At 36.4% G+C, this 12941-nt stretch overlaps 1 protein-coding gene across 1 annotated transcript in view; it reads left to right on the plus strand.

Annotated features, from left to right (window-relative positions):
* LOC131074281 (bifunctional monothiol glutaredoxin-S16, chloroplastic) overlaps positions 1-12114 on the plus strand; it is a 69019-nt gene extending 56905 nt beyond the window's left edge. The window contains exon 2 of the mRNA XM_058010866.2: positions 11548-12114. Coding sequence (XP_057866849.2) covers positions 11548-12066 — 519 coding nt within the window. The 3' untranslated portion in view covers positions 12067-12114. The remainder of the gene's footprint in view (positions 1-11547) is intronic.
* Positions 12115-12941: the final 827 nt, after the last annotated feature.

Raw genomic sequence — 12941 nt, forward strand, 5'->3', positions numbered from 1 at the left:
ATGTCATCTTCACTCATGCCTTGGGAGCTCATTGTGAAATTGACACTGCATTTCACAAAATAAAAATAAAAATAAAATCAGCGTTGTTTAACAATATATTTTTAAATTTTTTTCCTATTCATCTCAAAATGAGATTTGATGTTGAATCTTGAGGGCAAAATGATGAATCATTTTGCCCTCAAGATTCAACATCAAATCTCATTTTGAGTCTTGAGATGAATAGGGAAAAAAAAACCAAAAATGACATAGAACAATGAAAATCAGAAAGTAAAACAAAAAAAAAACAAGAAGAAGTTGAAAAACCCTACCTTGTGCTTGAAAAATCTCTCCAAAATGTAGAAGAATCTTCTTCTTCCTCTTCTTCTTGCTTCTTCTAGCTCCTATCATGCTTGCAGTCACTTTTCTCACCCCTTCAATCAATCTTCTTCAATTATTTCCTCCTCTTCAAGTTGCTGGAAAAAAAATCAGTTTTCCAAAATGAGAGTGAAATCCAAAGTAAACATGTTTTTGTGTTGTTTTGGGGGGGTAGGGTGGGGCCCACGTCCAATTAGGGTTACCCCTTAACCCCCCCCAAAACGCACATGGCTTTAAAAAAACTTAAAAAAATAAAAAATCTGGCTTTTTTCGCGTGGGAACACGGGAGACGCCTGGGCGTCTCCCCGTCCCTCGAGAGACGCTTGGACGTCTCTTGAGGGACGGGGAGACGCCCAGGCGTCTCCCGGGAGACGCCCAGGCGTCTCCCAGGAGACGCCCAGACGTCTCCACGTCTCCCTGGGAGACGCCCAGACGTGGGGACGTCCCCACCTCCCGGCGGCGTTTGGGTGGCGGTGGCGGGACGGCGGGGGACGTCGCGTCCCCGTCCCCCCGTCCCCGAGACGTCTCCGATGGGGGGACGCGCCCAAAAATGGGGGGGACGCGTCCTCGTGGAACACTGTAAAAAATGCACACAAAACTCCCCAGGGGAAAATCGATGGCAGTCTGGATTGAAAAATCCATACTCCAAACTCACTTTGCTTGGAAAAATACTCCCTGGTGGAAAATCGACCTTAGTTTGGATGAAAATCCGGACTCAAAATTCATTAAAATGCTCTTAGTGGAAAATCGACCTTTGTCTGGATGAAAATCTGGACAAAAATCCGCAATCACTTGTCACAAAACATCCTAGTGGAAAATCGACCCAGGCATGGAATCATCCTTAACGTTGTCCGCACTCTTGGTGGAAAATCGATGGTAGTCTGGATAAATCCTGACAGCCAAATTTTAGCTCTTCCAGGGGAAAATCGACTTGGGGATGGATAAACAATGGGGGAAAATAGTAGCCAGTATGGATTTCAGGGGAAACCCATGTGTAGTGTGGATTTTGAGTGGGGGAATGGGTTGGGTAGTCTAGAATGTGAGGGGAAAAGCACCTCTAGCATGGAATTTGATCCTCTAACCCTTGGAATATGGATTTCCCTTAGGATTTTATCATTTTAACCACTCAAAATCACTTAGAAACTTTAAATTTAGACTGGACTTGGGCAAATTTTCCAAAAATATGAGCAAAACGCTAGGAAAATATTGGAATAAAGTCCGAAATCAATTTAAATAATACCTTAGGAGCGAGAAAACAACTCCAAAAGGTCTTGGAATACCTTGGCACTTTAAAATCACTGATGCGCGTGTTTAAAAACACGTTAACGCTCAAAAGGTCAACACTTAGACAAAATTTAGGATCATTAAAATATCAATGTTTGCAACTTGATCCTATTCAAAATTCAAAAAACCCCCTCATCGGCAAAGGCAAACACTAGGAAATTAGGCAAAACTTCTACTCTAAAAAGCGAAAAGTGGGGGTCCCCATTTGCAATGGGGTGATGTGTGAAGACGTCACAACAGACCTGAAGTGGACAATGTGGGATTCATTGCAGCTGCGATGGCTTCTTTTGTTTTTTGCCTTTATTTCTGTTGCATATCATGCTCAACAAGAAGGGCCTTCATCTCTCTAACAATCTCTGGAGTTGATTTGGGGCATACATCCACACCATATCCAGGCATTTGTGCAAGGTGGTATTTTAATCTATTGATTCCACCAGTCATTTATTTCGTACATTCGGTGCAAGTGACCTCCCCCTTTTTGTTTCCTGGAATCCCATACTTCCATGCTTTATCTTTGTCGTGCTGACCTTGGGGTTGCCCTTGGAGCTGAACTTGCCATTGTTGATTTAACATGAAAAAATTAAAAAACAACGGGGTTTTGTGAAAAATCAACAAAAAAAATGATAATGAATCATTTGGGAAAAATAGCATTCAAAAACAAGAAAAAAATATAAGGAAATAAGTTAGGAAAGGAAATAGAAATTTTTTTGGCAGCATATCCCCTTGTTTTTCAAGATTTTTTGGATTTTCAAAACATAGAAATGAAAAAAAAAAGAGAGGAAAAATCCTTTCCTTGATCTCTTTTGCTTATTTAATCTTCTTTCCTCTCCTCCTCTAAACCCTACAAACCTGTTTTCACCAAGAAAGAATGCCAAATGAATGAAAAAAATTTAAAAAAACCACTTTTTAAGCTTGCTGGGCGTGTTTTCTGGGTTGCGCGAGTCCATGCCAAAGACTCGCGATTCCTTGGCGAGTCAACTCATGAAGCCAATGGACTCGCGAGTCCGTGGTGAGTCCACAAGTCTTAAAACTATGGGAAGCATATCAGATTGATATAAACAGCAGACCTGTGCATTTAAAGAGGGAAACAAGTAACAACATTGATTTGATTCTGTCCAAATTATCACAGCAGACTGAAAATACATAACCTGCAATAATTCTATTTAAAGAGGGAAACAAGATTGAATTGAATCTGTCCAAATTACCACAACAGACTGAAAATATATAACCTACAATAATCCTACAAGTATATTGGCAAGATTTAGTGTCCTCCCAAAAGGGGACATTACAAGTGGTATCGGAGCATGTTCCTGCCAGCCTGAGGGAAATTAGTTAATGCAATTAAGTCAAGGAATTTTAAGGGCTATTGAAAAAGAAAAGAAGAAAGGCAATTACGTAATATAGAGGCAATGTTTGATGGTGAAACAAAAAGAAATCCAAGTAAGAAAACAAGGCATGATGAGGAAGATCCTAAAAGCATTCAAGTAGGAGAAGAAGGGACAATGAACAAATGGAGCTTTGTGGAGGAGCCAATCTAATAATTATGGCACCCTTACATCCTCAAGATCTATGGGACATATTAAGTAAATGTTTGAAGCGTATTGTAAAATGTTTATGACACATCAATGAGCATACAAAAGGAGAAAGATTGGGGTTAGGCCCACTTTTTGACTCGAAATGGATTGGGAGCAGAAGGATTGGGGTTAGGCCCACTTTTTGACTCGAAATGGATTGGGAGCAGAAGGATTGGAGTTAGGCCCACTTTTTGACTCAAAATGGATTGGTAGTAGAAGGATTGGGGTTAGCCCACTTTCTGACTCAAAATGGATTAGGAGTAGAAGGATTGGGGTTAGGCCCACTTTCTAGCTCAAATTGGAACAGGAGCAGAAAGATTGGGGTTAGGCCCACTTTCTGGCTCAAAATGGATTAGGAGCACAAGGATTGGGGTTAGGCCCACTTTTTGACTCAAAATGGATTAGAAGGATTGGGGTTAGGCCCACTTTCTGGCTCAAATGGAATGATAGGGTTAGACCTACTAAAGGGACCTAACAACATGTGTATTTGTTTGTATACTCCGTGACTGCATATATTCATGTGTATGCTCCGTGTTTGCATATATTCATGTGTATATTTTGTGTTTTTATGTGAATGCTCCGTGTTTGGTTCATACTTGATATGTTCTAGAGATATGAATAACTATAAAGATATAAGTTGCATTTGAGGTCATTGATGGGTGTCATTTTTCTAATCCTCATCTTAATATTTGTTAAGATCACTCATGCTTTGACACAGAGAGATATCCAAAGTATGGTGCAAGAGTTGGGTCAACCAAATTAAAGAAGAAATTCCAATCTCCAAGGATTGATTTATTCAGTTCTTAGAAACCTACATTGCGTGACGACAAGCAATTTTGGGAAGGGTGGACTGTTCATATTCAATTTGTACATTATAACAACATTAATAATGAGATTCATTGTAGCATGGACAATATTTGGTTCAATCTGCAATAACACCATCAAGTCAATCACACAGTGAGCCTCTAGGGAGGGTTCTAGGTAACAATCTTGAGATTGATCCTCTCCAATATTTGCCCCAGAGCTGGGAAGGGGGCCTAACCCCACCTTGCTGCCCTCAGAGCGCATCATGAAGGGTTTGTCAGGAGCTAGGAAGGGGGCTTAACCCCACCTCAATACTCCCATGAGCTGGGAAGGGGGCCTAAACCCACCTTGCTACCCATGAATCATAGCCACTCATGTGGGCCTACCTCGTTATTCCCAATGTAACTGCCAAGAAGTGATAAGATGGTAAAAATATACCTCTTTGGTATCAACTAGTAATGGATAATCCTTATCAGGATTGAATCACCAGATTTAGAATAAGTTGTATATCTTATTACTGGGTGGCTGATCCCAGTAATTAAATTGGTCCTTTGCTGATTAATGTATATATGAGATTATTGCTGAATGGTGCTCCTCATATTAATTCTGGAATTGATTATTCCTTCCTTCACTTCTCTGTCTGATTCGATGCACTTGCATTTTTGCATATTTGAATATTTCTTTCTTTCTTCTTCGATTGTTTCCTTCCTTGATCTCCTAGATGGTTTGATGCTCCTATCAATTACTTGCTAATATTCAAGTCTCCTGTGATCTGTTCTGATCTCTTCAATATAAAAATCAGATTCAGACTTCCTTATTCCAATTTTTGATTCCTACTGGATGCTTTCAACAAATAACGTTCCCTCCTATTTATATCTTCATGATGGGAGAGACATAACCTTTCATTAAGTCCATTCCCTTGCAAGGGTCGACCCTTATCAATTAACAATTTCTTTCTTTTTATAATTATTTATTTTCCTTATCTCAGGTCGGCCAAGTTCAGTTCCCTTTCTTTTTATTATTATTTATTTTCCTTAGCCCCTAGGTCGGGCCCCTTGCATTTATTTATACTTAATCACCTAAATCTGCGATTGCAATTTATTTTGCCCTAGTCTCAGGCAGGGTATGACATTTCACAACCATATTGGAAGGGGAATCACTTTTCAAAAAGCTCACATTTGAGCTTTTGTATAAGGGATTTGGGTGGCCGCACTTTATCCCCTTGTTTTTCTCCATTTAATCACTTAATTCCAAATCCTCATTTTCACTTGAATAACTCTTCTTGACTCTTAAAGTAGAAAACAACATGAATTAAAAAGACACAAATTCAAATTGCAATTGCAAGCACTACTTCATAACAGTAATCTATTTTTGGGCTTTTTAGGGCATTGGGAGTACAAAGAAACAACAAACTTTTTTAAGGCAATTTAGTACAATGCAAGTACAAAAACTTGAAAAAGAATCTATAAAACAAGAAGTATAACTTGAAAAAGAATCTATAAAACAAGTAGTATAGCTTTAAATATGCAAACATAAAAAACAATTAAATATCCCCAAACAATCTTATCAGGTATATTTGCTAAAATTAAAAATATCTCAAGCAGTGTGCTCAGATTTGAGAGTTTTCAGATATCCAAAACACAAGCCATACTAATATCCAGATATTACTTCCATTCCATTTAGTGTTTATATTCTCAATAACTGGTGATTGAATCATGCAACTGAGACATAAAATTAGAGGTAATAATAGACTTTGACTGTCATTTATATGACCTTACAGAATTGAAGGAGTACAAATTTCCCACTCAGGAAGCGTTCAACTATAGGTTCTGTAGTCTGATTATTGAAAACGCAGTCCAGGTTACACAGTACACCTTCCACATATCTTATTTAGACTGAAATAATGCCGATGCAAGGTCTCCCGCCCATCAATCTCCGCTTCTGATTCCTTCAGGTCTGCCTCTGCCCACTCTTGCTTTGCTGGTGTCAAATGACATACAGCAAAGGAAGAATAAATCGCTCCCTTCAGGTCTGCTTCTGCCCCTCTGAGGTCAACTAGCCCTTTTCTCTTCTCTGACCTGAAATCAAACACAACCTACAGTGACTTTCGAGCAATGAAAAGCAATAGAAATGAAGAGCACGTCTTACCTGTAGGTGCTCTCTTGGAGTTCCATCCCAGACAGCTTTGTGTGCTCACGTAGCAACAGTGATAAACATAATACCCCAAAAGGTCACCGTGATTCCAGACATATATATATATATATATATATATACAATATCACTTAATGTCGGGCTTAGGAAAACTGCCACCAGGTTGGCTAAGAGAAAAAACTGCCAAAAACTTAAAACATGTCAGCCTAAAAGCCGTTAGCCAAATTATTGAATAATTCTATTTAGATAGAAAGCTGTTTCTGGATTAAATTGTGTACAAGATTTTTGAATTAACGTTTCGGATCACACTCCATAATCTATCATTATGATTCTTTTGGTTCTCTTTATCCTGATGATGGATCACGGAGTGTGATCCGAAACGTTGATTCAAAAATCTTGTACACAAATTAACCCAGAAACAGCTTTCTATCTGTTCTATGGATTGTGGAAATCTCTTATCATTAATTTTATTTATTCAAGATTTCAATTTATTATTAATTTAACTAGATTAATAAGGAAAGGTTTAATAAAGCAATACGGGTGTTAACTAACACCCCAGGCTGGCCGACCAGCCCCTAACATGGGTTCATCACAAACAAGAAGGTTTTTTTAGTTAAAAAAATCATCATTTTATTCAATCACAGGTGAACAAAATAAACAAAATAAGCTAAACAAATTGAGGTTGAACTAAGTTCAATCACAATGTGTTACTCATTAAATTTATTTAGCAAAACCATTTTTTTTTGTTTCTTTTGTTGTAACTTTTTAAATGACACAAACATTGCAAAGAAAAGCGTGGACATACATGGCTAATGGTGAATTAGCCTTTATAAACTCGCCCTTTATCTTTCTTCCAACTTTGTCTCTTTTCTTCTTCCTCCAAATGTAAAATGTGAAATTAATGTGTTAATTTGTGTGTTTTAGGTTGGAGTGCCCCTCATTTAACCTTTGTGTTTTTGGTTTTAAAGTGTTTTTTGTTGTATGAAATGTTTGCAGGCTAGAGGGGATGACTTGACATCCTTGGGATGGTTGAGGGACACCAGGTACACTAGTGCATCCCAATGGTGTTCAAAAATGGGGTATGGGGCAGGGATTTTTTGTGCCCATCACTGCACCTCCAAAATGTCCCCATTTCTGAGGACGAATTAAACAAACCTAGGGTTGTGTCTCCAAGGTATGTTGTGGAAATTTCTCATGTGCTGTCATATCTTGTAGAATAGCCTTTTAGGCTACAAGTAAGAATACCACCCCTTCTTCCGAACACATACATAAGCTTATCTTATGGGATATGAATGCCTTATAAGAACCAGCTGTTATGGTTGGCTATTGGAGGTACCATCTTCATGATTATAATGAAATTGTATTAAAAAATCTAATAGAAACTCAACCCCATGGCACGTGTCTAGTGTTTTTTTACTCCCATTAGATTCCAACCATGCACTCCATCTTCATGATTAATCAAACTGTGTACAAAACTCTTAACAGAATTTCAACCTGTGACATGTGTCTGTTTTTTTTTTAACTCTCATTAAATTCCAACCATGCACTATGATGAAGTGCTAAGATCGAAATATTATCCCTCTTGCACCTTAAGATCCTTTGTGCTCTGATTTATGCCATTGGCAGATAACACTATCCCTGGCCACTAGTATGAAATACTAAGGAAAGTTCCATATATTAGTTATTAAGGGATAATGCTAAGCATTGAATTGACTTTCTACCGGACTAGTGTACAGAATGCTATGTCATATCAAGTTTGAGCATAAGTTCTGAGAGATTGATATAATCAATTATGGTTTTGAATGCAAGTCATCCTCCAAGAATTCCAGAGCATTTTAGCTATAGACTAGGGTATCAAATGGTTCTTTAAAATGGTTGTCACAATCTGTGTAAAAACAATTACCCTTAAGTCCTCATGCTACTCAAATTATTTCTGATAGAGGGATAACTTTGCATAAAATTGATGTATAGATGCATATATAGAACTTGTCATGAAGAATGTGTCATTACACCAGAAACCAGCATACTTAGGGATCTCAATTCAGCATAGCGAAGGATATGCATGTATAGAACTGCGACTATTGGACCTATCTGTAAGATGAAGGAACATCCCCAAAAGGGGACATTACAATATTAGTTATCAAGGGACAATGCTAAGCATTGAATTGATTTTAGACCGGACTAGTGTACAGAATGCCATGTCATGTTAAGTCTGGCATAAGTTCTGAGTTAATAACCATTTATGGTCTTGAATGCATGCCATCCTCCAAGAATTCCAGAGCATTTTAGCTATAAACTAGGGTATCAAATGGTTCTTTAAAATGGTTTTCACAATCTGTGTAAAAACAATTACCCTTAGGTCCTCACACTACAATTATTTTTGATAGAGGGATAACTTTGCATAAGATTGATGTATAGATGCATGTATAGAACTTGTCATGAAGAATATGTCATTGCACCGGAGACCAGCAAACTTAGGGATCTCAATTCAGCATAGCGAAGGATATGCTTACCTTTTACTTGACAAGTTAAACTTGCCTTAGGATAATCAGTTTTCTTTCCATGGTTCCAAAATAACAGAGGAAGTTGTTCTGTGGCCTAGACTGAGCATTTTACGCATAAGCCATATTATAACACTAGTATTGTTCCAAAGTCACAACAGGTAAACTGTGTTGGAGACTTTCCATCCAATGATTCAAAACTAATTACTTTTCCATACCATCACAACAATAAAATCTAGGTCTGGGAGACCACAATCCATGTATCATAACGTGCTTTCAGAAAGAACTCAGTTATTCTCCATTAAACTCAAGATCAGTTCTTCGAATTTTCCATCAAAGAAAAGTAATATTGAGTTGATTGACAAGGTTCTTCTAAGTTGTAAATAGCTATATATCATAAACGCACAGTTGGCCATCAATCAATTGTCTATAACAGATTATAAATCATTACAAGTTTCACTGCTAAAGAATCAGAACTGCATTTTATATATTGGAGATGTTCATTGATTATTAGGGTTTTCCATACTTCAGTCTATCTGATATGGGGAACTGAGACTATTGGACCTATCTGTAAGATGGCAAGATAAAAGGTTTGCTTCTTCCTCAAAGGTTATTATTCTTAGTAAGTCCCATATAATAATTGTTAGCATTTGAAACAGTAGATGATTTTTTGAGGATTTAGGGTGGATTCCAGTTGCCGTTTGTCAGTCCTCGGAAATTGAAGAGATAAGCACCATCTCCTTGTTATAAAGGCTTTGTGCTTGAAGAAGCTTCACAGTGAGAATCGAGTCTAGAGGTATAAATTGAGTTCTACAAAGACCCTTTTTTCGTGCAGTCTTGGTGTGCTTGATGAAACAGGTTTTGCTGTAACTATGCTGTGCTTCACTTTTATTTTTATTGACTCTTGCATCAACATCTTGCAATCTCAAGGGTGATATCAATGTTGGATTAGCATCAATATTAGGTGTCAAATCTGTCAATGACGAAAGAAGGAACTCAATCTAAGGCACAGGTTGTGGCAGAATTTTCTCAACAGCCTGGGCCACGCCACGGATTGTTTTGATGTCGGAAATCAGAGCATATATTGACAGCCTGGCAATTCCAAGATTCTTTATCACTTATCAATGGGGCATTATGTAGTTTCACAAACAATTATGTAGAGCTGTAGAATTAGAGAGTATTTAGATTGCAAATTATTAGTGTATAAATGACAGAAGTCATCTTTGTCAAGTTCATAATTTTTTCATGATTTGTTGAATGATCCTGTTTAAGGATAAGTTTGTATCACTCCGTGGAGTTTGTATCCTGTTTAATTGGCCAAGTTCATATTTGGGGGTATATGACAGTCAGAATTTTGGAGAGCAACCGAGTAGAGCTCTGCATAGAAGACTGATGTAATTACTTACGCAGATATTGACTTGTCCTTGTAGAAAAATCAACTTTCAGCATAGAGATGCCTAGGGATAGTTTCAAAATGTTCATTTGTTGTCATTTTGAAGATACGAAGATTAGTGTGCCTGAAGACCCTTTGTTTCCTAAGGTCGACCCTGAAATATAGATTTCAAGTATTCAACCTTGAATTTTGATTATTCATAATGTGTATGCCGAATTGGATATACTCCTCTATGATGTACAAGTTGACATTACATGATCAAATGGTTAGTTTTTCTAATTAGAAATGCACTTTGGTTTTAGGACTACAATGAGAAGCAAAGATTACACTCTGTTGGGATGAAAATGATTGTTCATTTACTAATTTGGTGGGAGAGTTGCATCTTAAATAGAAATAATTAATAGATAAATCCTTCATTATGATGGACAGTGACATCATAAAATGGATAGTATGGTTTTACCAATTGGAAATGTACTTTAATAGTTAGCAGTACAATGAAAAGCAAAAAATATAGCCAGTTGGGATGCAAATGATTGACCATTCAATTTGATAGGAGAATTATGTACACACCCACCATGCATAAAGATAACTGTATACAAATCATTTGTAAGGAGAAATAGTAATTAGTTTTTATCATCCATGTCTTTTTAAGTATGATATATCAAAGTCTTTCATTTGGTGCTGCATTATATCAAATAGTTTTTGCAAGCTTCTATTGGAGCAATAAGGAGAGGCCCTAAACGCTATATGGTTATATAGTGATCTAGTTACAAAGGCCATTGAACCCTTGAAAAGGATTTTGCAAATAACTTTAGTCTTAATATTTGCAAGCTTCTAGTGGAGCAATAAGGAGAGGCCCTAAATGCTATATAGTGATCTAGTTACAAAGGCCATTGAACCCTTGAAAAAGATTTTGCAAATAACTTTAGTCTTTTTGGTAATAGACAAGTTAATGATTTTTTATTTCATGTAGTTTTTGTTCTTGCATTTATTTGTATTTTTTTCAATAGAATGTAGTGGAAAATATTCTTTTCAATAGAATGTAGTGGAAAACTACAAATGCAAACTTGATCTAGATGGTTGAGTCTATTTCTTTTTTGGGTATGCGAAATAAGTTGTTACAATTAGTTATTTGATTCCTTGCATTATAATTTCTTTTGAGTATAAAAAGTAATTGTACTTATTATTTATTTGGTTCTTTGTATTAAGAATTCTATGAACAAGTGCTAATCAAATAACAATACTTTAATATTATAAACAATATGATTTCTTGTTGGCTCTAATTTTATTTTTCAACAATTGTTTTCATTAACAAACAACCATGAGTTAATTATATCAACATAGATAAAACATGATGATTAATTGGAAAAATTAAATTGTGATGATTATGCTTTGATTGTATTTAAATTGTGAAGTTCTATTGAGGGCAAATTGTTTGTTTTGAAGCTTGATTTAATTTGAGTTCTTATTTTATGTCACTATGCAGATTGATGCAATTAATGAACTTGACCGCACAAAGTTGATCGATGCATGGAAAGTTTGGATGGATGATTACATAATGGGTGTTGGTAAGGTTCCCTTTGGAAATGAAGCATGGAACAACACATGGAGGAAGAAGGAGACGCCTGTCAAGGCTGATCTTCGACTCAAACATGATCGTTTTGCCAATTTCACACTACCTTTGGAACAAGCAATAGATAAATTGATCAAGGAAAATGACATATTGGCATTCATCAAGGGTTCAAGAACAATGCCTTTATGTGTGCTTTCTAGTAGAGTCTTGGTAATACTTTATGAGCAAATGGTGAATTACGAAACGATAGATGTGTTAGATGAAGTGCACAACCTAGGTTTAGGAAAAGCTTTAAAAGCTTACACAAGTTGCTCTATATTTCCACAAATCTTTGTGAATGGAAAATTTATTGGGGGTGTTAATGACTTAGATGAGATGGCAGAGAAAGGGGAGTTATATAAGCTTTTTAAGATGCAAAGAATGCTTTATTAAGTGAATAAAGTGCACAAATAAAGGCAAACTATGTTATTCTATAACTAAGATGATTTCTAGATGCAAATTTCTCTCAAGAATTTTTTTAGGGTGAAATAGAGTACATGAAGTAAAATATATAACATGGATAACATTTCTGTGTAGCATCTTAGTCAACTTGAACCATACAATTGCATGGATCAATCTTGACTTCCAATTTTGTATTATATTAAGAAATTTGTTCCTAGCTTTGTGCATATTCTATTTTCCTTTCATCTTTGTCATAACTAATAGTAATAACTACTTTTTTGATTGATTAAAGGGAGCAAGATTTCACTGATGGACTCTCAACTACTTAAATTGTGGATGTGAAGCTTAAGTTTGAACTAAGTACTTTTACATTGTTCTCTTGGTCTTCAAATCTAAATTCTAATAAATTTCATGCTTTGAACAAAGAGTTGAAGAAAAATTATCTGCCACTTCTTAGAATAACATGTTTTTTGAGAACAATATGAAGAAAAAAGGTTAAATCAATGTTCTAGGCCAAATGCTGTGCTACCTCATCAAATTGGGTAATTAGGAATTTAAAGTAGAGACCCTTCTTTGATCCATAAGGATCCCATAAGTAGTCTACAACAATTGAAGGCTTTCCAAATTTAAAAAATGTGTAGGTACTCACTATTTCGACATAGTCAAAACCATTAGTTTCACCTAGATAGCCATTTAAAAAATGTAGGGGTGGTTTTGAAAATTGCAAGGGCAATTTTTACATTGGAATGTAATATTTCACCATGATGTGAAGGATAGTAATTGGAAATGAATAGTCATGCCTTTTGAAGTTCTAGTACACTTAGGAGGTAATGCATAATAAATACTTTCCACAATATTTAGAAGGG

Source organism: Cryptomeria japonica, chromosome 7, assembly GCF_030272615.1.
Source record: "Cryptomeria japonica chromosome 7, Sugi_1.0, whole genome shotgun sequence".
Taxonomy (NCBI): Eukaryota; Viridiplantae; Streptophyta; class Pinopsida; order Cupressales; family Cupressaceae; genus Cryptomeria; species Cryptomeria japonica.